Source organism: Lygodium microphyllum, chromosome 8, assembly GCF_053477565.2.
Source record: "Lygodium microphyllum isolate KBCC chromosome 8, Lygodium_microphyllum_v1.1.10, whole genome shotgun sequence".
Lineage (NCBI taxonomy): Eukaryota > Viridiplantae > Streptophyta > Polypodiopsida > Schizaeales > Lygodiaceae > Lygodium > Lygodium microphyllum.
The window spans coordinates 63,531,184-63,555,636 of NC_141142.1; the positions used below are offsets into that span (position 1 = coordinate 63,531,184).

Genomic DNA, 24,453 nt, shown 5'->3' on the forward strand with positions numbered 1-24,453 from the left:
GGTTTGAGTGCCAGGAGAGAGAAAATGAAGAAAAGATGAAATTTCAAGTAAGTTGGCTATGGAGTTTTAGGATTTGTAGGACAGGGGCTTGAGTTTTCTCTCTATGGCTCACACAATAAATCATTTTAGACAATATTTGAGCTGGGATTGCCTTAGGTGATGGACTTTCATTGCCCTATGAAAATCGTTGGCAGTGTTACAGACGTAAGTTATATCGTCAATACGAACAGGAAGGACGTAATCTAGATAGTGATCACATTTTTCAGCAATATTGGGCACATACTCCACCAATGTCAGCAACTGAAGTGCCATAGAGAAGCTTTGAAATAAAGGGAACAATTCTCCAGAAGGAAGCTTAGTGAGATATAGCTTGTAGAGTAAGATATAAAAGCTTCAAGCAATATAGATACACGCTAGCTATAGCTGCCACAAGGTGGAAGTTGAATATGAAGTTTTGAGCTGCCACTGAGTTGAACTAGGGTTGAGAGACTAAGAGAGTAAAGAGAGGAGTTGAGTTGAGTTTAGGAATGGGATCTGATACCATGTAAAGAATGTCGGATCTAGAGCATGGCTACGAAGGTTGAAAGAGAAAGAGTGAGCTCATGAGGTAAGAGACATCAACACCAAATGTCACACAAGTAAATTAAGTTCCATGATGGAAGCTTGGACTCATAAACACAATCTTGTGTATTGACAATGACACACTTGGTTGGAAATGCAAAAGTACTATGACATCCTATTCAAAATGAGAGCAAGTAAAATGCTTTATAAGAAAGGACTATGTTACACTTTCCACCATTGTGCATATGGGATTCTGCATCCTGAGCCCACACTGCTCCATATAAAGAGACTAAGCTAGGTGTGATTGCCAATATCTCAACAAATTATAGGGTGACAACGTAAATAAATTAGGCTTTGGTTTGGAACTAGTGAAGAAACGGTTTGAGGAGAGCTTATTGATCAATCTGTTCCATTTGTGGTATGCATATGAAACAAAATGACCCAAATACAACAAATATTGGTTATGGCAACAATTGAAGAAAACATATAAAATCTACTTACAAATACCAAAACATACACTTTTTTCTTTTGTAAATAGACTACCAAAACATAGCCTACACAATCAACTGCACACTTGCACAAGACCATAGACGACCTCGAATGGCATAATAATCTTTCATCGTTCACATACACCATATAAGCTTGGAGAGGGGTGGAACAAACGCTTTATCGCCAAAGCAAGAATACTAGAAACAATTCATACAAAATGCAGTAAGAGAAATCTTACAATTTTACTATCAAACATAACAAAAATAAGCACAAATGAAACATAAAACCCTACGATGAAAATGAGTATGATGCGTATAATTTCTTAAGGAAAACCACTCTAAAGAGGAGAAAAAAATCTAGGCAACCTTGAGTGAAAGCAAGAATACTAGAAACAATTCATACAAGATGCAGTAAGAGAAATCTTACAATTTTACTATCAAACATAACAAAAATAAGCACAAATGAAACATAAAACCCTACGATGAAAATGAGTATGATGCGTATAATTTCTTAAGGAAAACCACTCTAAAGAGGAGAAAAAAATCTAGGCAACCTTGAGTGTGTTCACATATCATTACAATAAAGTATCCTATTAAAAAATAGATGTCATACCTACTATATCCTATGGCTCTATTAGGTTAGATACAACTCTATGAATCCCACAAATGTTGGATAATTCTATTACCTTAAGCATGCAAGATTGTTGCTATCATGTGGCTCTATTAGGTTGCATGCAACACTTTACAACTCCCATAAAATTTCGACAATCACCTTAAGCATGTAAGGCTCTCATTTCTTTTCTAAGCTAACAAGGCTATCAAGTTTGATATTCCTTAACCTGCTTCAAACATTGTATCTACTAGGAAAGTGGTGTATAGCTTGAAAAGTAACAACCCACAAACTTTCTGCCTATACTCACAGTTGTCCTTGTTGTCAAGAATACAAAAATTTTGATAGATGCTATGCATATAGTAGAAAAGAGAAATTACTAGAATAGATTTGAATGAAGTAGAAAAGAGTACTTCAGAGAACATAGGTTGGGATGCTTCGATAGATTTGGTCTCTACTTATGTTTCTCTCTCAAAGTTGTAGAACATAGAAGATATTGTGGAATAAAAGAGAAAAATAGGTGATGAGAAACTAGAAATGTCTAAGAGGGCGACTAAACGTAATGGTATTTTTAACCAATATCCGCCTCTCCCTTCTACTAAGCCTTCACCAAAGCATGCTATGTAGGATGTTTGGACCATGGAACTAACTTTAATTGCAACCTTCAAGCCATTTGCATCAAAGAGCTCTGAGATTTCTTCATGATCCTTCTATTCCAACACATTTCTCTACATGGAGGACCATTAACATGCTTAGACATATAGTTTGAGCCTAGTCCTGGATGGCATATTTTTCCATTTTGAGGTGTTATTCCACATAGATGTTATTCAGGACTACCATAATAAATCATTAGTCAACCTATCCCCACTAGGTCTAAGAAACCCTTCATTCTAAACTGGCATGCGCAATCCCACTAACTCAAAGTGGGAGATAAACAAACTCAAATCACTAGCATCCACGAAAGGATAAGCCTCTACTTATCAAGCCTACTTGATAGATCCTTTCATTGAAGGTATCCAATAGCTAATGACTTCCACCTAAACACAACCTATAGAACTCAAATCACTAGCATCCACCAAAGGATAAGCCTCTACTTATCAAGCCTACTTGATAGATCCTTTCATTGAAGGTATCCAATAGCTAATGACTTCCACCTAAACACAACCTATAGCGTTGATTATGTCAAGCTTTTGAAACCCTAAATGAAAAGGCTCCAAAGGGAGATCCCATACTACACATTTGCATAATTCAAACCCCTAATCCATAGGAGAACTCGACCAAAAGAGGCGGTTGGCCATTTCTTCTCTTTATAATTGACTATTTTGCCTCAAGAGCAGGTGGTTGAGGTAAGGTGGATAGGATCAATCCATTCGCATGCCCTTCAACTCCCAACCAATCAAGGAGGGCAAAAATGGAATCCATTTGGTGCATTTGGTTTTTAAAAAACCCTCAAGCAAGAAGTTTGCCGAGGAAAAAATTTACCAAGTCTCTTTTGAAGCTTATTACAATGTTTAGTGTCCAATCCTTTTATGCATTGGATGCAACAAAACTAGAGCAAAATCCCTTACTAATGATTGATGAAGTGATGCTCTAGATTGATAAGCTACATTGACTCGCTTTCCAAGTGACCCTTCATTAAGCACACAACTAAGAAGGTAAAAAGGAAAACCCTCAGATTTGGTAATTCACATACCGCAACATGAGACAAACCAAATACAAGAAAGCTAGAGCTTAAATCATTTACTTATGAAAAAAGCTTGCCCTTTCTTTCTCATATTGGATGTGAAGGTTTTCACAATGAGCTTGCTCCATTGATTCCATTCCTAGCTAATCCCCACAAAAAGCTTGCTCCATTGCTTCCATTCCTAGCTAATCCCCTCAAAGTACATTTATGAACTTCACATTGATTCTTTAGAGTATTCAGGAAGGGACATTACCTTACACTTTGTTATTTTTTAGAAAAACACTAATGAAAACTTTTACTTTCTAAAGCCGTATCTCTATTTTTGTGTCCCACAGTTCAGATGTTTATTCATGTTTATATGTGTGTACTTGTGTGTGCATGCACAAATCTAAATGGGCATGTTCTTGATGTGCATGTCTACAAGCATACGTTTTCCTGGATTGGCCATACTGTTCTCCTCGCTCTCCAATATTGACATGGACCAAAAAGCAAATGCAACATATATAGATAGAATGAACAACTTTATGTTATTGTCAAATACTACCCCTACGAAACCATGATAGTTAAGCATCTTCTCCAAAACTAAAACTAAAATTTGAGATATGACACATCTACCGGTTCTAGTCTTCTTCAAACATAAAATTTCCAACCATATTAACGGACTTCTAAGACTTTCCCCAGCAAACACTGATGACATTCAGCACTCGATAGTGAGCACACATGCTTATGTTAGTCGAAGGATTCGGGATACCCTCTGTCGATATGCTCCTTCGAAAAGTAGGTACATAACTGTCTCCCATCCATGTTAACGAAGAATAGGAGCGCCAGTTTGAAGCCTTTCTAGGCAGCCCTCTCATTCTCCATGGCAATAATCAAAGCCAGCCTATCATATACCTATGAAACAGCGATTGGCATTCATCAAATAGGACGGAATCCTTGTTGCGCACTATTTCCATGCATCTCATCTTGCCCAGACATCTAGAATTAGTTAGAATAATCCGCCTACCTTTGAAAGATTAGTATCACTTTCTGTTGTCTTTGGGGAAACTGATGAATCTGACAAATCATTTGTTTGTCTTGCAGTCCTCTCTCCCTGCAGAAAAGTTTAACAATAAACCCATTACTTGTAATCTCGAAATGCTACCTTCTGACCTATAGAGCAAAAATAGTTCCCACCTTCGCTTCAATAATCTACATTGAAAACCAAGTATAGTGAGTCCATGGGATTCTGCTATCAGAAAAGATTATAAACATACACCCCAATGTGAATGTCACAGTCAACGCCAAAGAAACCCCTCGACATGCCCCCCTTTGCTGCCCTCAGCATCTTCTTCAGCATTAAGGACAATGATGTGGCCGTTGAAGTACAAAAGATACGTAGACAAGGCGTAGATAAGGGGTCGTATCATTTTAGATAGGTCCTTCACGGGTCCTTTAAACTTCTCTTCTTTGAAGAGCAACCAACACATACACAGACAGGTTCGGAAAGCCGAAGGCAAGGCATCACAGGACCAACAATTTTGTTCTTCTCCAATACCTACTTGTTGAAGTCTCTTTTTCACTTAATTAAAAGACTTCTTCCTGCAAGATGTTTTGCGTGCAACGAAAAACCCCATTTGGTTTTCTTGGGGACTGTGCAGGAAGAGATTCCCCTACCATAGATGCATGGGTCTTTATGTTTAGGACCTCTAGAGAAATGGAGATTCATTAAGCCCATCTTGAGTGGTTCAAGTGAGTATGCATGGATTTCTTTAGGGTCACACCACCATCATTAGTACAATCTCCCCCTCTTAGAGTTTAGTAGGATGAGTTTTTGCTCTAGAGTTGGTTCAGACCTTCCCTCAAGGTGCCAAAGCCATGGTGCATCTAATGATCAAGCATGGTGAGAAAGAAAGAAAGAAACTTATATTAACGTCTACAAAAGGCCAAATTGGCCTACGAGACCTAGCTCCCATTTGGGAGTAATTCGTTTTTTGATTTTACTATGAATGCTTTAGTTAGTGTGTACTATTCTTTGAGTTATCAAAGGCGGTTGCTGGGACATCACCATCTTTTCTTAGGAGGTGAGCTTGTGGCCGTCTTGAGACACACACACACGTCTTTAGCTTGCTGTAATTTAATTACAGCAGAGTTTTTGCTTGCTGAAAACAGGACACAGCAAGGGCAAATGAATGAAAATGTCTCACAGCAATGGTGATAGGAGTGAGGAACAAGAATCCTCTCCATAGAGGTGATCTTTGCATGCTTTTGAGTCACTGAATGCTCAAAATGCTTCAGGACAACAAGCAACAAATGTGGTTGGTGAGCAATCATTTTATTCTCATGCAACTCCTTAGGCTCTAGATGAGTGGGAAGCCGAAGCTCTAAATCAGCAAATGCTATAAAGACTTTACAATGGTTCATTTCGAAACCTTGATTTGTGAAATTTATGCAGACTACTCTTGATGTGAAGGGGAAAAAGGCACAATCTCAGTTTACATAGACATGTGAGGTTCATGGAGACTCATCTTATCAGTTTCATGGAACCATGAAACTGGCCTTTGATAACTCAGGGCAGTAAACCCTAATTCACAAACACTAACTACAATATTTTTGTAAAATCAAAAAATTAGATTCCCACAACTAGGATTCTTGTCACAAGGACATCAACTGGCCGCAAAGATTGGTGCCCCTTTCATACCCACTAGAATGTGAAATGTGAATAGACTCGTACTATTTTAATTAAATTTCACATACGATTTTCAATTAAAATACCCTTGCTATAGTCATGGTGACCTTTGCACTAGAAGTGAAGGATATGGGATCTGGAGTCCTGGCCCTATAGCAGACAAAATCTAGATCATGTGGCAAAAGGGAAAGGGCCAAAAATGAGCTAAAAACCTTGAAACTATGAGTTTCTATATTTAAAGCATGAAACTATGTGGCAAAAGGGAAAGGGCCAAAAATGACCTCAAAACCTTGAAACTATGAGTTTCTATATTTAAAGCATGAAACTTTCATTAAATGAAAATTTGGGCAGGAAGACTTCAATTTACTTAAAGGTTGGTCAATGTTTGGGTTTTGAATGGAAGTTTGGCCATCTGAAGATCAGCTGTTTGGTGGCTATTTTACTCAATTTGACAGCAGGTTTTAAAGGTTGCAGCCATGGGGAATGAAGGGACAGCTTGCTTGTGAGGTAGGCCAGCGGCCAATTTAGTCATCTTTGCAAGGAGGATTGGTTGGGCAGCCCTGAAGCATCATGATGAGCAGGGTTTGCTGTTGCTTTTCGTCACTTCTCCTCCAATCTAAATTTCCTCAAGCATACAGCTGAAATCTACCTCTCTTCAAGATCTCAGCAATAGAGAACTTTTCAGAAACTTTTGTTGTGAAAAAAGCCAATTTGGGACAGATCTACAACCAAGTTCTTCTTACGACCATGTGGTATGTTACTTCTTGTTGGGCATTCTTCAGGTCATGTACCAGCCAGGTGAAGCACCTTACAAGGAACTTTATTTGGTTGGGAGGAAATGGGAGCCCAGCTAGAGCAAAGGTAGCTTGGGATGCCTTCATACAGCCTATGATCCAGAGGAGGATTGGGGATCATAGACCCAAATAGCTAGAGCAAAGCCCTATTGGCTAAGCTCATTGTTAGGGGTCTTCTTTTAGGTGAGGAGCCTTGGAAGAACTTCTGACGGGGAGGCTTAAGTCTATCATACATACACGTGGAGGCCCATGGCAACCCAGCTTTCATTGGATTTTTTAGGAGATCAAGACCAAAGACTTATGGAGGAGCTTTGAGGTCAAATTCGCAGCTGCTATTATTAGAGCATGGAGATCTATATTAATAGGCCTTCATCTGCTACCACCGACTACAGCTGAATAGAAGAGGAGGCACCATCTTCTCTTCAATCACTATTTGAGATCAGAGTCAAGGCCACACTCTTGGGCAGAGGGCTTATCCTGGGGGAGATTATCTTTATAGGTCATTGTGCCAATGGGAGATTGGTTTGCATTTCAGGAGTTACTGCAGGAGATTTAGATGTAGAGACTACAGTGTCTTAGGGGAACCATAGCTATGATTGACGGAGGAAGTTCCACCTTATTGTAGAAAGATACATGCACTTCTCAAGCCTATGTTAGTCTCTTCTCTAGAGGGGAGATCCTTCTAGTGGTCATTGCATCTAGCAGAGATGGAACATTCACTTTTATGGTTGAGGAAGATGGCCCCCTCTAGCAAGAGGGCTTTGACAAGGTTGAGGATGGCCGCTTCTGGTGAGAGAGCTTGGACCAGACAGCATTCATTGGATGCTCCCAGACTGAGGATTAGAGTAGTGGCACACTATGAGAGGAAGTAGTATATCCACCCAGACCTAGCCACCTGCCGAGCACATGGATGGAGATATTGGGCTTATCTGAAGAAGCCTCTGCAGAGATTGCAATAGGATCTAGGAGGGTGGGTGTGGAGGGATTCATATCTTGAAAGCCATGTGACATGGCCTCCTTTGGCTACACTACTAGGCTAGGTAGGAGGATTTAGATGAGCAAGATCAGAACACAGTCAGCAGCCACCTCCTATTGGACAGTGAGGGCACCTTGGACCAGTTCTTATCTGATTTTTGGAAGCTATATGACAGCTTTAGGCCTATGGGTTTTAGCTCATTAGAGCTTAGCCATTGGCACTTGACTTGGATACATTAAGAACTCAGTTGCATGTATGAGAGATGGTGAGCCAAAGGAGACACAGAGACACTGCCTATGGGACTGCCCTAGAGCTTAGGAGGTATGAAGGAGAGCCCTCAGGCTGAAATTCCCTGGCACAAGCAAGACCATGGTGACGACCTATGGAGCTATAGCTTGGGCCATAGATACAAGCCCAGCTTGTGGCTAGTGAATTATTCACATGACTTTGCATTGGAAGTACTAATCATTTGATCAACAAGCGGTTATGAATATAGTTCCAAACACAAGGTTGCTCATCGGTTCCTCATAAGGATCTTGAAAATCCAAGCCACCACTTACCTTGCGTCTCGACATCCAACAATTATTCAATCTCTAAGCAATTCTCAACCAATTTCCATTTCTAGTTCACTCTAATAACATGTGACATGTGTCTACCAAAACAAAGCTAGGCAAAGTAATGTTTGGTAGTCGATGAACTCTTTTTTCCCATGTGCAACACTGTCCAAGTCCCAAGGAACTCACGAATTTAGCAAGTTACACAAATTCCAATCTACTTCATACTAAAGCATCAATGCCATGACCCAAAAGAAGCAACCCAAAGGGATTGACCCAAGGTCTACAACTGATCAAAGACGAGAGCAACTAACATTGCGCTTGGTTCAATGAGAGCATGAAACAAGGGAAGTTGTGGTTTGACCCCTCTATTGAAGCCTAGACACATACTAGCCTCCTAGAAGTGTTAGCCAATGATCTAATGCTTTTATCTAAGCAATCATGTGCACTCGGACTTGTCCTCCTATATTTAGAAAGCTACCTAACTACCAGATCCAACTTCCATGGAATGCACTCATTGAGGTAGCATTCTCCTGCTTTTCACTCACATATTCCAAAGCATCTTTAGAGTTTTAAAAGACATATATTTACACTATGAAACACATAAAATTAGCTTCCTTAACTAATCCTTCGTTGCATGTCTTTGTTAGGCACGTACACAAAAACAAGGCAACTAAACTTTCCCAAACAGTACTTATTAAACCAAAATAACATTTACAATTATTCTTATAGTTGCTCTCTTGGGAACCATAAAAACTCTTGCTATGGACTAAATATCGAGCTTCAAGACTTATAATATTTCCCAATTAAGTTGGTGTATTCCTGGTTAACACCTTCAAAGGTTGTACTGCTTATATTCGTCCGGTTTCATTTTTGGTCCTCTGATTCATCTTATAAATAATTTCTTCTTGCATTTAACGGGGTCTTATAGACCTACTTTAGTACAGCCTTCAAAATATACACAAACCTTCTCATCTATTTAACCAATCTCTATAGCTCTTTAGAATGCTAATTAGTTGCTACCTTAGGAAATGCTTTCCTACAATTTACCATTGAATCCCTTACAAGAATGTAAACTTTTGCCAATCTGGATCTCCCGGGTAGTGTGACGCACGACTGATTCATTGTTAGTGGCGGAGGAACGACATATGGCATCCAAACGACTTTGAGATCAGCAACAAAATAAGGCAACAATTAGGATTATGCACAAATGGGTAATGATGGAGATGATGGTGATAACGGTGATGCTATCAAGACTCAGGTCTTGTCACGGCCATTGACCAAGAAACCCCTTTGGGATGGTCGGACGGGTAGGTTAGTAATATTAACCTCTTTGTTAAATAATTGACTTAATTATTATACTAACCCACACTAACTTTTAGCACACACACGTTTGTGTATAAGAGAAACGGACTAAAATGTATAGGTCTTTATACACATATGTGTATCTGGAATTACAATGGTGATTTGCAGCAAGTCCATGCTTATATTTTATTCCAGACTTGTGATGTAATTTTAGGTAAATATTAAGAGAAACGGACTAAAATGTATAGGTCTTTATACACACGTGTATCTGGAATTACAATGGTGATTTGCAGCAAGTCCATGCTTATATTTTATTCCAGACTTGTGATGTAATTTTAGGTAAATATTTGGGTATCTTATAGGGTAAATGTTTGGGTACCTTATAGGGTGTTTATGAGGTAAAGTCAGCTCTTTCATTGACAAATGTAGGAAATGAGAATGGGGCAAGTGAGTTCCAAAGGGTCATTTCAACAAATCTTCAGTAGCACTTGCAATACTAGAGTGCAAGAAGCAACGGCAAGTTATTTTTGAATGTCATGTCATTGCTTATCATGCATCAAAATGTGACCTTATTCTATACCTATATGGGATTTGGCATAACTATAGTTAATATTCCACATACTTCAGCCCCTAATAACCTTCTGGAAGTCAGAAAATACAATATATATCTACCATCCTAAAAGTCAAGAGAAGTAGATTACCTGTGAATCATCCATGGATAAGCCTGATCTGTTATCATCTTTAATGTCATGCTTAAGAGGTAATTTGTAATTGAAATCATACCTGCCAAATTACACCATAAGATTGAGTAAATGTACCTCGATCAAGCTTTTATAAATTCAAAATCTGTTCATTTAAAGATCCCATTGTGTCAATGCCCTCACAATGATCATATAGATAAACATTTGACTTTGGATCTTACACAAAGTAGCCAATTAAACTAATAACATATTCATTTGAAAACAAGAAGGGTAAAAAAATAGCTCACACACTCTACAAGTCCTATGATTGATGGTCAACAATAGCAGATGCAAGTTAGAGCTTTACAAAATCAAGTTTGGTGTTTTCTTTATAAATGTGGCCACTTCTATACTTAGAAGACAACAACAAATCTGGAGCTAGATGCACGTCAAATGCTACAAATACAAGGCTCTCAATGTAGTGTAAGGGAAATGGGAAACGAAAAGCAAGGTGGGGGGCCATATAAACAGTGAGCCATATAATAAGAAACAATGTGGGGACAGAAACCCTCAAGTATACCTCCGGGTGCATGCATGAGACCAACTGACTGCCATCCACATGGGGCACATTAGTCAAGATGGGCTCCTCATGTCAAATATAGATGATGAAAGTGCATCCCCTCTCAGTTCATGTTCATTGCAATTTTCTCTCATGTCTTCTACCTTGTCTGTAATCAAGTTTTTCTGCTCACAGCACAGTGCAGCCTTCCTTTTGATATGTAGGGATATGTAGGTAGCCCTCTGTTTACTTTGAACTTGTGGAAGTTTGCAAGGCTCGTCTTTTTGTTACACTAAACCAACTAAGAGAGAACATTAAATCAAACTTGTAGAACAAGAGAGACTCCAGCATAAGCACTGAGAACCACAATGCACATGGACTCCAGACTAATTTAGCACTACCTTCTCATTTACATCCCTAGTTTCTAAAATATCACTTTCTTATGACCGACAACTATGTATCAACTCACAGATCCTGTGTTGAGCTAAAAAATGCATTAAATGCTGTTTGGCGTCTTAAATAGCCCCAAAACATGCTTATTTAATGAAAAACACAAAAATAGTGTGCAGTTTGAGAGAGTTTTAGTGAAACCCTAATTTGGGAGGGTCCATTCACATCTATAAATAGACAAGCTGCCCCCATTCAGTCTTCATCCTTTTGTGTAGGTTTCTCACCCTACCATGCAAATTTCAGCCATCAGCCACCTACGATCTGCTATCCAACCATCATCGACTACAGCCCATCACTATCTAGCCCTAGGCGGCTTGTTTCTAGCCATCGCCCTACTGTTTGGAGGTCTCCATGTACTGCATCATCATAGCACCTAATCAGCTTGCATTTTCAACATCTAGTTCTAGGCAAGAAGTTATTGTCATCTCTTCCAACAGGCGACTGTTGCAATATTTGTGTTTTTGTTGTCCACCAATAGGCCACCTACATCAGCAAACACCTCGCTTGTTGTCACCTGACACTTCTCTTCCTCTACTGATCAGTTTTCAGCCTTCTCTAGTGATACACTGCTGCATTTACCAGATTTCAACCTCCGATTGCGGTGTTTTGGTGACCAGCCCGATGCCCTTCATTATTTAATACTCTCACATATTATTCTAGTGTTTACAGTACTTGGGATCTGTCTCTAGTGATGGACATCAACTACTGCTTTGTCCTTAACACTCTATACACTCTTCATTCTGTAACCAGCCTTCCTTCCGGGTAAATCCCTGATTACAACTTAATTACAGCAGCAAACAATTAATGAAAATCTGAAAATACAAATTTATCTACTGATCTTGGACAATGCACACCCGATTGGCCCCAAAATTGGCGTCTTCTTTAGCTTTATTGAAGAAGAAGTTGATTTACAATGGGATTCTCCTGATCCCCTTTGCAATCCAAACTCCCCTTGCTGTCCAAAGTGACCAGCAAGTCTTCAATCTATTTTTCCCCTTGATTTGGGCACTCAATTGGTCTTCACCCACTTCATAGACGATGGAAATGACCCAAATTCAATGGTTGGTTAGTCTCCACCTGAATTCAGCTGAAATTCACCTTCAACTCTGAAAAATCCAAGTCTTGGAGCTTCCAATTTCTGGCACCCTTCCCAAGGCTGCTGCTAAACCCTAATTCTACTGTAAATTAGGGTTTACAGCAAAGAAATTTGCAATTTCTCAGCCTCTAAGGGTCCAAATGCTGAGATCTTCGGAGCAAGGCTGTGAAATGGTTGGGAGATGAGAGAGAAAGCTGTAGAGAGAGAAAAGTCAGAGTTTTGTCGCGAAGAATGACTAAAAATCAGTCAAATGCAGCTACTGCCTTGCCATAACAACTTGTAGATGCAAAGAACTAAAGAAAATCAGTCATTTACTGTTGCTGCTCTCTCTCAACAGCCTATAGATCCTATCACCTGTTGTTGATTGGTCTTCTCCTGCCCTTGGTTGCCTCAGAAGGTCCTCCAATGGCTGCAAATTAGACCAGCAGCATCTCCTCCCTCTCTCTTGTAGGATGAAAACATTAAAAATGCCTCTCTCTAGCCTCTAAAGACGTTTTTTAGTCTTGCATGGGCATTTTTGACAAGTAACAACCTTCCCAAATGGTTTTTTCAGCATTATCCATAATTAAGTATTAATTTTCAGTCTTTAAATACTGAAAATTAATTTAATAATTATTTCGGAGCCCAGAAAAATAATCTAATTGGCCAATAATTTAATTGGCTAGGCATCTTCTGCTCCCAAGTGTCTCTGCGCCATTTTTGACCATCAAATTGGTGTTAGGTAACATTAAACGCTACTTCTCTAGTGTCATCAACTGACATTTATCACCAAATGAATAACCTAGGCCAATAATTGGTACTAGATACCACCAAGTACCTGTGCGGCATAACTTATAACAACTTTTGCCTTTGATACCCCATGATTTCTTCAGGTCCCAGGCTCATAAATTTACTTTAACCCTAGTTGCACCTCACATGTGTAACATTTACTTAATCATGTGATTAAAAATTAATCCACACGTTAAGTGAGGTTTCAAAAATACATGTCCTCATGACACATTCATTTATAATTTTCATTCACTTCAAAGTTGTGTTCTTTCTCTCTCCTTCTAATTGTGTTTGTTTAGGGTTTGAGTTTTGCATATCTATGTCTATATCAGTGTGCTTCTATCCTGGTTGTACACTCTGTGTTTCCTTTGTGTAAACCCTAGTAGCTACTCCATGGTTTTCTTCACATGGTATTTGGTACTCTTGTAAAGAGTAACTTGCAGATATTGTGGAGTGCTAGGCTTTGTGTGAGGCCAAATGACTTGTAACCGAATCACAATGTCTCAATCACCTTCTTCTTGCGACCCCATGATGTCTTATCGAACTTCTCCATCACTAGAGGCCCTAAGGATGTATTATGGACTTAGCAAGGAAGACGACACTCCACCTTTACCTTCTTTGTTTTCTCCTATTCCAGATTTCAGTCTCATGATGAAGGAGGCATTTGAAGAGTAGTTGCACATTACATATAGTCAAACTTACACCCCTCCTACCAGCTTTGCTACTCCATCTAGACCGGTTGGTCAAGCTAGCCACCTCTCTAATCATGAAGGACATACAACATTTGGGACAGCTAGCAACTCATCTTCTTCATCTCAACCAAGCCTAGTGTCAGGTTCGTACAACCCCTTTGAGTCATATGAATCAAAACCCTCTCCCATTTCCCTTTTTGGTATGCAAGATCCAAATGATTTTTTGCATGTAATAGAAGGGGCTCTCGAAGTAAACATCCTTTGTCAAGTATACCTTCATCTTCTGTTTCATTTGAGCATATAAGCCAATCTTCTCAAATCCCTCCTATCCCACCCTTCTTTAGCCCCTACTGTGATTTCCTCTCTTCTTCATTCCAAAACCTTAGATTACACTCCACATCCGCATCCTCCACACTAGAAGTTGGAACCTCTGTTTCTGCTCCTAGCACATTTTCATTCTCCATTCCATACTCACATTTTTCTACCGCTTCATATCACGATGCATCATTACAAGAAATCAGGGTTGTCTCCGTACGTAGAATAGACTGATCCATACGGTATGGTACGTATCCGCACAATTTAGTACGAAAAAATAGGCACTTTTTGGCCACTCTCCTTCAAGTCTACAACTTTCTTTTTTTCTTTCTCCTTCCTTTCCTATTTCTCCCCCAAGCCACTCTCTCTCTCTCTCTCTCTCTCTCTCTCTCTCTCTCTCTTTTTCGTAAAAGGTAATTGTATTAATTACGCAAAAAGTACAAGTTTACATGATTACAAGATACACGGTGGCTCTACGCCATCGCGTGCAAGAACTTTCTTCTCTTCTTTTTTTTTCGTAAAAGGTAATTGTATTAATTACGAAAAAAAGGTACAAGATTACATGATTACATGATTACAAGAGACACGAGAGCCCTAGGCCAACGTGTGGGAAATCCCCGTACTAATGCACGAAAAAGGTTATACCAATCATGGCAATGACCCAGAGGCAATTGCCATATGCCAGGGAAGCAAATCCTCCCGAGGGAGCAAGTCGGAGTGCCGGATGAGATCTAGTTGCCAATGCAAGAGCCCTTTAAGCCTAGCAATATGTCTCGGTAAATTAGAGGCCGAATCAAAGAGAAAAGCATTGCGCGTGGTCCAAATGTGCCAGCATCCCCAGTATCTGAAAAAGTGAAATAAGATCTTCATATGTAACTGTAGCGGTGTGGGGTACTTTGGGCGCACAAAAACCCAATCGAAAGGAGTTAGTGAGGACCCCACCACTGCGCGCCAAATTTGCGACAAGAGTGACCAGTTATTCTTGGCGAGCGGGCAAGAAAGAAAATGATGTCGGGCAGATTCCGCAGTAGTGGTACAGAAGGGTAGCATCCGCAATCGAAGTCACACCTAAACGGGCCATGCGGTTAAATCTCGGTCTGAGCTGTGGGCCTTTTGGAGCACCACTTTCCAAGAGCCGACCAAGTGCAGTAACAAAGAGGAAGAGGGACTGGAAAATCGAGAGTCAACATTAAGGACATGCCACCAGGAGGCCCGAAGTCGTGTATTACCATGGCGTAGCCCGCTGTCCTCAAGACAATAACGGCCTATAATGGTCCACGGGTGATGATCCACACACATGGCACGAAAAAGAGACCAACGAAGAGCCAGCATATGAGTTTCTGCATCCAAAATAGCTCCACCACCCATGCGTTTAGGGGTACATGTATGTGACCATGAAATCCACGAAATACCTGCCTGCAGTGAATCCTTCTTCCTTAGCATGAAACGAATGGGATGAGTGAGAGCCTTCAAAGTAGTAGGCATCCACGGCAACAATGGCAGGAAATACGTTAGCATTGGTAGCATAATTGTCTGAGCCACTTTGAGGCGGACATGGAATGGCCACGCTTGCGACTTCCAATACATAAACTTCGCCGCCAGTTTTTGTGAAATCCACTCCAGTAGGTCCTTTGGCCGTACATCCACCCCCAATGGATATCCAAGATGCCTGACAATGGAGCCACGGGAAACCACCTGGCCCTGCCAGCCTAATGACTGTAAATCAGGCTCCGTGCAACTGAGTATGGCTGATTTAAAGGCATTGATGCGAAGACCAGAGGCCTGACCAAAGAGCGTCCAAACATCTAATGCCTTTCGAATGTTGTCCTTGTCCGCCCGCAAAATCATAAAGGTGTCATCAGCCAAAGATTGGCTAATGAAGTGCTGCCCCAAAGGAAGAGACAATCCTGCCAGCTGAGCAGAAGCCGCCATTGAGGATAACATTGAAAGGACCGAGTGAGTCGCCGGGGCAAAGAAGAGAGGGCTCAAAGGGCAACCCTGTCTGACCGAGCGTGCAAGGACAAATGGCTCTGTAACCCCACCATTGAGCATAACTCTTGAAGAAGCCGCAGCACTAATGTAGTAGATCAATCGGGACATCCGAGTACCAAAACCCATGGCAGACATAAGATCTGCAATGAAAGACCAGTCCACATAGTCAAAAGCCTTTTCCAAGTCCAATTGAATCAATACCACTTCCTGACTGGAGTGCCGCGCATAGTCAATAGCCATTTGCACATTTAAGATATTATGCAGAATGTTGCGGCCCTTAATGAAACCATATTGGAGAGGATGCACAATAGCTAGAAGGTGCTTGTGAAGCCGATTCGCCAGCACTTTGGAGAAGATTTTATACATCGAGCCCATCAAAGAAATTGGTCTCCAGTGTTGCAGCATTGACGGCGAAGGGACCTTTGGAATTAGTTTGATAAGGTCTTCTTTCCATGAGGAAGGCACGACCCCTGTTTCCCAAACCTGCTGAAACATAACCGCCAATGGCTTCACCAGCTGCGTGGCCGAGTTCTCAAAGAATTCATTAGTGAGACCATCCCAACCAGGACTTTTATCTTAGGCAGGTGTAACAAAACATCCATAACCTCCTCCTCGCAAATATCCGCCTCTAAAGTGGCTTGCATATCAAGTGGAACCTGCTGGCGGACCAGATGATAGAAGACCGAGCGGGCATGCATAACCTGGCTAGAAGGCGAGGAAGAAGAACCAAGAAGTTCCATAAAATAATTTCTGCACATGTTGACAATGGTCTGCGGATCAGTGACCATGCGACCTTCCGAATCCTGGAGTCTAGTCATATTTTCGCAAGCAGGAGAAGCATGCAAGGCGCGAAAGAACTTATGAGACTGGCAGGCACTATCTTGCAATGTGTCAGTCAAGTTATGCAGCTTGGCCTGCTGATAAGATTTCAACTGAAACACTTGAATAAGATGGGCCAAACGCATCTCCAGTGATAGCAGAAAATCATCATCTGGGGTATCCACGAGCAACGAACGGACCAAAGCCAGTAAGTCCTCTACTGCATGTCGACGTCGCCGACAAAGAGAGGCATGATGGAACCCATACTGCCGAGCAACCCACTGCACATTAGAGAGCAGCCGTGCAAATGAAGCCAAGCCCAGCGAGAGCAAATGCCTCGCACATTCCACGTGGCTATCTTCATATATCTTCAAAAAAAGGAAGTCAAGAACGATGCGCCTGTTGCCTCGATTTCACCTTTTCCGCGAGAGCATCCAGGACACCCTCATCTAGAAAATCAGCCAATACTGCAAACGAATTCTGGCGACCTGCTTTAGAGGTAGAAGGAAAATCCACTGCCTTGGGAGTGGGGCGGGGATAACGCCGATCCCAGGGTGTAATCACATTACCTTTTGTATCAAACGCCAGCTTAGCAGGTGGGCCCTTGGGACCGTCTGTATAGACTTTCCTTGTAGACTGATTACGGGGGGCAGACGGGGCCATAGTACGCACAGCATGCGGTGAAGTGAACATTTCTTTCCTGCGCATATACATGCACACGGAATCCTGTGAAGCATTAGGCCCAGGATCCGCCAGGCCTGCATCCAACTTTTTACCTTTTTTTTGACATGCCTCAATCCAATCAGTGCTACGGGAATCCAAACCCAGGACCTGTTGTTTGCATTTATCCACGACATTAGGTGGCTGAAGTGCCTCCTGTGCCGGGGCATCAAGCACCATGTCATCCTTAGGCAGCACAACATGCGCATCCTCGGAAGACGGTTGTCTTTCGGGGCATTCGGCCATAAAATGCCCCAATTTACCACATGAAAAGCAGTGTCCTGCAAAGTTGCCCCATTTCAAGCGAAAATGCAAAGGATGCATGCCAGAACAATTGAGGCGAAGCCACCAGGCCTTTTCCTGGCCATGTCCCATAACATGCATAAACGGTTTCGATTCATAGCCCTGAGGCTTGGGGAAACCAGCACTGTTCCCACAACTGCCATCGCATCCTTCAACAATGGCCAATAGACCGCCGGACAATTTTCCACTTCCACCCACACCGAGCATTCTCGTTGAAGCAGACGCTGGAAGTCTCCCATAGGACGCCATGGTACAACATGGACCAAGCGGCGATCAAAGAATAATGGCAACTTGGACAGGAGCTCAGCTCGATGTGTTTCCGATTTCAACAGCACCTCATAAAAGCCGCGAGGTCCAAGGAAGATCTCCTCAACACACTCCCCTTGCAATAAATGGTGCATCCACTGGCGAATATGTGAAAGCACTGGGATCCTGCCAATGAAGAAAAGTATAACGGCACGGTCATAAAACACCGAAAAAGACCGCAAGACTGATTTTGGGTCCACCGTGGCTTCCAGCACGTCATCAGTTCCCGCGTTAGAAAAAGTTTCATTATTATGCTGGACATAATCGCCAAGCAGAGTATTGGCAAAGTCCAACAAATGCTCCCAGTCAATCTCCTGCGAATCCACAGGATCAGAGGCAACCTGCGCATAGGAACGTTCCTGAGGACCCATTGGCTCGTCAGAAGTATGCTTGGAGCGTTTGCCCGCAGGCGGCAGTTCAGAACCCGGAGGCATCTCCTCCGTGCAAGGCACCATATCCTCCGGCTCCTCTATATCAGAATCAGGGCCAAGGGCTGCCACCGTTTGGTCTAGAAAATCCATATCCAGGCCAGCCAATCTGTGTGTGCAACGTGGCCAAACGTTCTGGGGCAGGGGATCAACATTGGAAGTTCCAACTCAATCCAATGGCATGTGTAGGTCCACCCAACGGTAGGGAAGACAAGACACAAGCCAGACAGCGCCAAGGCCCTGATGCACAAGTGACGAGGGGCAGAAGGTTGGCGCTGCTAGTCCCCGCTCGATCTGACAATCAACGCAGGTCCTCTTACTTGGACGTAGAGCAGGGCACCACAGGAACGTCAAGTCACAGGACTGTTTGTAGTGCGAGTTGATGACTGATTGTAGATGTGCTGAGCCAGGGCTCGAACAGTGCAGAAACGGACCCTACGCAAGATACACGGGGGAGCTCAGGCAACATGCGAAGCAAATTCGCATGCCTGCTGGTCAAGGAAAGCACAAGCACCGACAGGGGATCGCGTCCACAGTCTCTCTCTCTCTCTCTCTCTCTCTCTCTCTCTCTCTCTCTCTCTCTCTCTCTCTCTCTCTCTCTCTCTCTCTCTCTCTCTCTCTCTCTCTCTCTCTCTCTCTCTCTCTCTCTCTCTCTCTCTCTCTCTCTCTCTCTCTCTCTCTCTCTCTCTCTCTCTCTCTCTCTCTCTCTCTCTCTCTCTCTCTCTCTCTCTCTCTCTCTCTCTCTCTCTCTCTCCAAGGAAACAGGATTGCTATTACAGCGCTTTCTTGGCATCAAATTGAAGGTTTCTCTCTCTTTAACTGTCCTCCCTCATCTCAGCAAATCTATAATATTCAGCACTATTTTGCTGAATTCACTCTCTCTCTCTCTCTCTCTCTCTCTCTCTCTCTCTCTCTCTCTCTCTCTCTCTCTCTCTCTCTCTCTCTCTCTCTCTCTCTCTCTCGTGAAAGCGACCTCACACATACAGCACTACTGTGCGAGATGCATTGAGGGAGCTAGAGACACAGGCCTCTCTGGATGAGTTTACAGGACAGTTGGCCGAGATAATACACACTTCAGCAGCCTACACTTTTCCACACACTACACCGTCAAATAAACATCCACGAGGTAATGCCCCACAGAATGACTGGTATGATGATGAGTGCAGAGAGACACGAGTACGTTGTCAACGAGAGGTGGCACTTGGCATATGTACACATAAGGATGCTCGAACACTCTTCAGACGATTGGTACGCAAAAAGAAGCGGGAATACCTAAGCAGACTAGAAACAGAAATATATTCCATGTTCTTGGGAGAGGACAGCAAGAGAGCATGGAAAAAGATGCATGAGAACCAGCCACCCTTACAGATTACTAGACCGGATAATTGGCATGGATATGCTTGCACACTCTATGATGTTCCTGGCCAAGAGCCTATGCCACTCCCCTCAACCTCAAGACCAGCAAATTGTAGATTTTTCACAAAAAAAAAAGTGAGGAATGCCATATGGAAACTAAAAAATGGAAAAGCCCAAGATCATGATGGTTTAGTGGCTGAACACTTGGCGCATGCTTGTGATATCTTGGCACCAACGCTGGCTCACATCTTTAATAGGGCAGTTTGTGAGGGATTTCCAACCTGTTGGTCAGACCATATTATTGTGCCGCTCTTTAAGAGTGGAGACCCCGCGCTACCTAGTAACTATCGAACTATCATGATTGGACACGTGCTCGCCAAAATATATGGCTCTATCGTGGAACAAGCATTGAGTGAATGGGCCGAGATGCATGGCCTGAGATCAAAAGGCCAGGCTGGCTTCAGGAGGGGATATACAACTCTAGACCATATCTTTACATTGAGGGCAATCATCGAAGAAGGCAAGGCATTCAAGAAAAAGATCTACTGCTGTTTTGTGGACTTTCGCAAGGCCTTTGACACAGTGCCACGTGCTAGACTCATGAGAAGAATGCAAAACATTGATGTGCCTATAGAGATACAATGGAGTATCTATGCCTTGTATGAGACAGTGACGGGCAGAGTACGAACACCTGAGGGCATCTCAGATACAGTCAATAGCACCATTGGGGTGAAACAAGGCTGTCCACTTTCACCGATACTATTTGGGTTGTACATAGATGAAATTTCAGAATATGTGGATAGAACTGGTGGAGCCGGAGCCAACCTAGCTGGAGTGCTACTACCATTACTGCTTTATGCCAACGATATTGTACTTATATCTGACTCACCTGAGGGACTAAATAGACACTTGGATGCATTATCAGCTTTTTGCAGAGATAGAGATCTTAAGGTGAACCTAGGGAAAACTAAAGTTATGGTATTTAACACTTCAGCTGCTTGGGTGACAAGAGCTGAGCGCCAGTTTACTTTTGATGGAGAGCCAGTGGAGATGGTTAGGCAGTATGTCTATTTGGGGGTCACATTGAAGGGACCACAGTTCTCTTGGAGAGAGACATCAAAGGCTCGTTTGGCAAAAGCATATGCAGCCTTAGGTGCATTGGAGAGGCAATGTGCTCACATACAATTTCATGAGCCGCGCACCAAATTGTGGCTTTTTGACACCCTGGTTACACCCACACTCCTATATGGGGCAGCTATTTGGGGTCCGAGTCTCTTTCACACGAGGAGACAGCCTTTGGGAGACCAGGATGGACCAAAGAAGGAATAGTATGACGGGTGGGAGCATATGGAAAGACCACTCGTCATGATGATCTCACGTATGATACGAGCGAAGAGCTCGATCCCACATGAGATTATCAGACCTGAGTTGGGAGCATCACCCATGGTGGCTGAGGCCTTGGTCCAGGCAATGACTTTCATACATAGACTATGGGAGCTCCCCCAAGATAGATACCCACGGCTAGCCTTGGCCTCTTCTAGACAACTAGCAGCAGATGGTGACAGACATTGTTGGTATGCTCAGATGAGTACATGGATGAGTCTACATGGGCTGCAGATTGAAAGACTACCCCCCTTTGACTATAGCCTGGATTGCCCTACACTTGACCTAAGCCGATCAGAGCTAAACCATGTGATCAGAGCAAACATACTGAAGTTAGATATGGAGAAGACCTGGATCCAACCCCCCTCCCCCCATGGCACGAGGATGGCACACTACCAGACCCACTTCCTTCAGGTATCTGAGGATGGTTTCATCACCCGACCCAATTACATGGACACACAGCTGCCTCATGGACTATGCCCACCTTGACCATATCCGTCATCAATGGAGAGCCCGCAATACCACAACCAATATTGAGTTAATGTAAGGGTTGCTTCTTGAGTTCCACTCTCAATTACAACATTTTCCCCTCACATCTGTGTGCTAGAGTCATCTCATTGACCACTATGCGATGCAAGGTCGCACTCAATATATCAATCTTGAGCTTCAAGAGTTTTCCATTAAGGAAAGGGATGATGTGAAAGTCAAGTTGGCTGAGTATCAATGGTTACTCACAAACTTTGCTAGTACTAGCTTTAAAGTCAAATGACAATCAGATCACATTCTTCTTGAACAAGTTTTCTAATAAATACTTCCATTTTATCCAACACATTATCTCACTACCTAGATTGCCCACCTTCTACAGGTTTGGGGGCCTGTTCTTGCGTTACCCAAGGATACATGACCAAGTCCACAAGTAATCCTTCACACCTACGTATTGAGAGAGAGGGTTGGTTGCATCTTCTTTGCAAGGTAAAACCTGCAATGGCAAGAACAAACTAGATGCAAAGGCAAGCCAACCCAAGGGTGACTCTCCTGCTTCAGACACAACCAAAGAAACAAAACCCATAACAAGTAATCCTCCATGCCTACGTATTGAGAGAGGGGGTTGGTTGCATCTTCTTTGCAAGGTAAAACCAGCTATGGCAAGAACGAACTAGATGCAAAGGCAAGCCAATGCAAGGGTGACTCCTCTGCTTCAGACACAACCAAGGAAACAAAACCCATCTGGCAACAACTCCCTAAGAAAAACAGGATTTGCATACATTGCCAGAGATCTTACCATGTGGACAAAGAGTGTCGTACCAAGGTCCAAGGTCTTCCACCTAAAAAACCACACTAGACCACTACGACTGACACCACTGTGGTTGGCTAGTCCAGTGAGGCTACAGCTCTCACTACTGCCCCATTTTCTCCTTCAGCCCCAACAGCTACTAGTAGACATGTGGCACACGGACAGCCTCAACAAATAGTCTCTTTCACTACCCCTAAGGGACTGGCTAATTGATCTGCGAGTTCCAATCTTATTGCACTTTACGTATCCACTTCACATTCACCTCCATCTAGGACTATCTCACCACCTCGTCATTGGTAGAGTCTTGCTTGCGTGATTTCATCACCTTTGTAAAGGGTGCTTGGGCAAGTGAACAATTTTCACACAAGACACACTGTCCAAGAAGTGGTGCCTACTGCACAAGCATTTCATAGCATATAGTATACTCACTGTGCACACTGCATAGCACCATTAGATAGATCCTAAGCTATTTCCACCTATGGTTTGTACACCACACCACCATTACTTCATCATCCTTCCCTCATGATCACCACCCTCGAGTGGATGGGTAGCTTGTCTATTTTGTGGTGAGTTGGATCTAACCACCCCTTCTCATTCTCCCGTATAACATAGTTACTTAATGGCAAGCACCCTTTGTCCAATGCCCTATCCTCTCTAGGTGACTACTTGGACTCCCTTGGTAAGATAACCATCGCCTCTATAGTCTTGGTAGGCCACTAGGCAACCATCATGCATCCTTTGTTCAAGGCCCTAGCTACTTTGGGGTGGGACACCTTGGGAAAACTTGGCCTTCCTGTCTAGCCTTGTTTTGGACCTAAGAGGTGGTGTTTAGCTAAAAAATGTATTAGATACTCATTAGCCTCTAAAATAGCCCTAAACATGCTTATTTAATGAAAATGGCAAAAACGGTGCATGGTTCAAGAGAGTTTTAAGTGAAACCCTAATTTGGGAGGGTCCATCCACATCTATAAATAGATAAGCTGGCCCCATTCAATCTTCATCCTTTTGTGCAGGTTTCTCACTCTACCATGCAAATTTCAGCCATCAGTCACCTATCATCTCCTGTCCAGCCATCATCGACTGCAGCCCATCATTATTCAGCCCTAGGCGGCCTGTTTCCAACCATTGGCTTGCTATTTGGAGGTTTCCATCTATTGTAGTTGGGATCAGTTTTTGTCTGTGGTGGACATCACTCTCTGACACTACTACTCTGTCCTTGGGCACTCCGTACACTCTTCATTCATTTATAGTTTTCATTCACTTCAAAGTTGTGTTCTTTCTCTCTCCTTTTTCTTGTGTTTGTTTCTATACTACTCCACAATTTTCTTCACATCCTACACTCAAGGTAAATTCAGGCATCTCAATAGTACAGTAGTCTTCCATAGCACCAAGTGTCTTTACAGCCACTAGTACAGCTATTTCTATAGAGGCACCCAACACCTCTATAGCCACTAATACAACTATTCCTATTCAGTCCTCAAGAGACCAATCAGCTATCAAGAAGGGCGCAAAAGGAACAATCACAATTCCAACATTGTGATGAGATTACAAGATCCTCAACTACAGTCAATAATCAAGGGGGTAGATCCCTTCATCTCTCCATCACAATTTGCAGAGGTCACCAAGCCAGGCACGGTGAAGTTACTAGTTTG

The 24,453-nt window shown here is 42.6% G+C and overlaps 1 protein-coding gene and 1 pseudogene across 3 annotated transcripts in view; one reads left to right on the forward strand and one right to left on the reverse strand.

Annotated features, from left to right (window-relative positions):
* Positions 1-24,453, reverse strand: part of LOC148032387 (diiron containing four-helix bundle family ferritin protein, putative (Protein of unknown function DUF455)) — a 131,545-nt gene that overhangs the window by 531 nt on the left and 106,561 nt on the right. For 2 of the 3 annotated variants that reach the window (XM_087683037.1, XM_087683038.1), the window contains exon 6: positions 10,342-10,423. In XM_087683037.1, coding sequence (XP_087539163.1) covers positions 10,342-10,423 — 82 coding nt within the window. Of the gene's footprint in view, positions 1-3,822; positions 4,238-4,349; positions 4,437-10,341; positions 10,424-24,453 lie in introns of those variants that run through there. The other variant, XM_087683036.1, reaches the window with a different exon arrangement.
* On the forward strand, positions 18,945-24,001 carry LOC148032388 (uncharacterized; annotated as a pseudogene).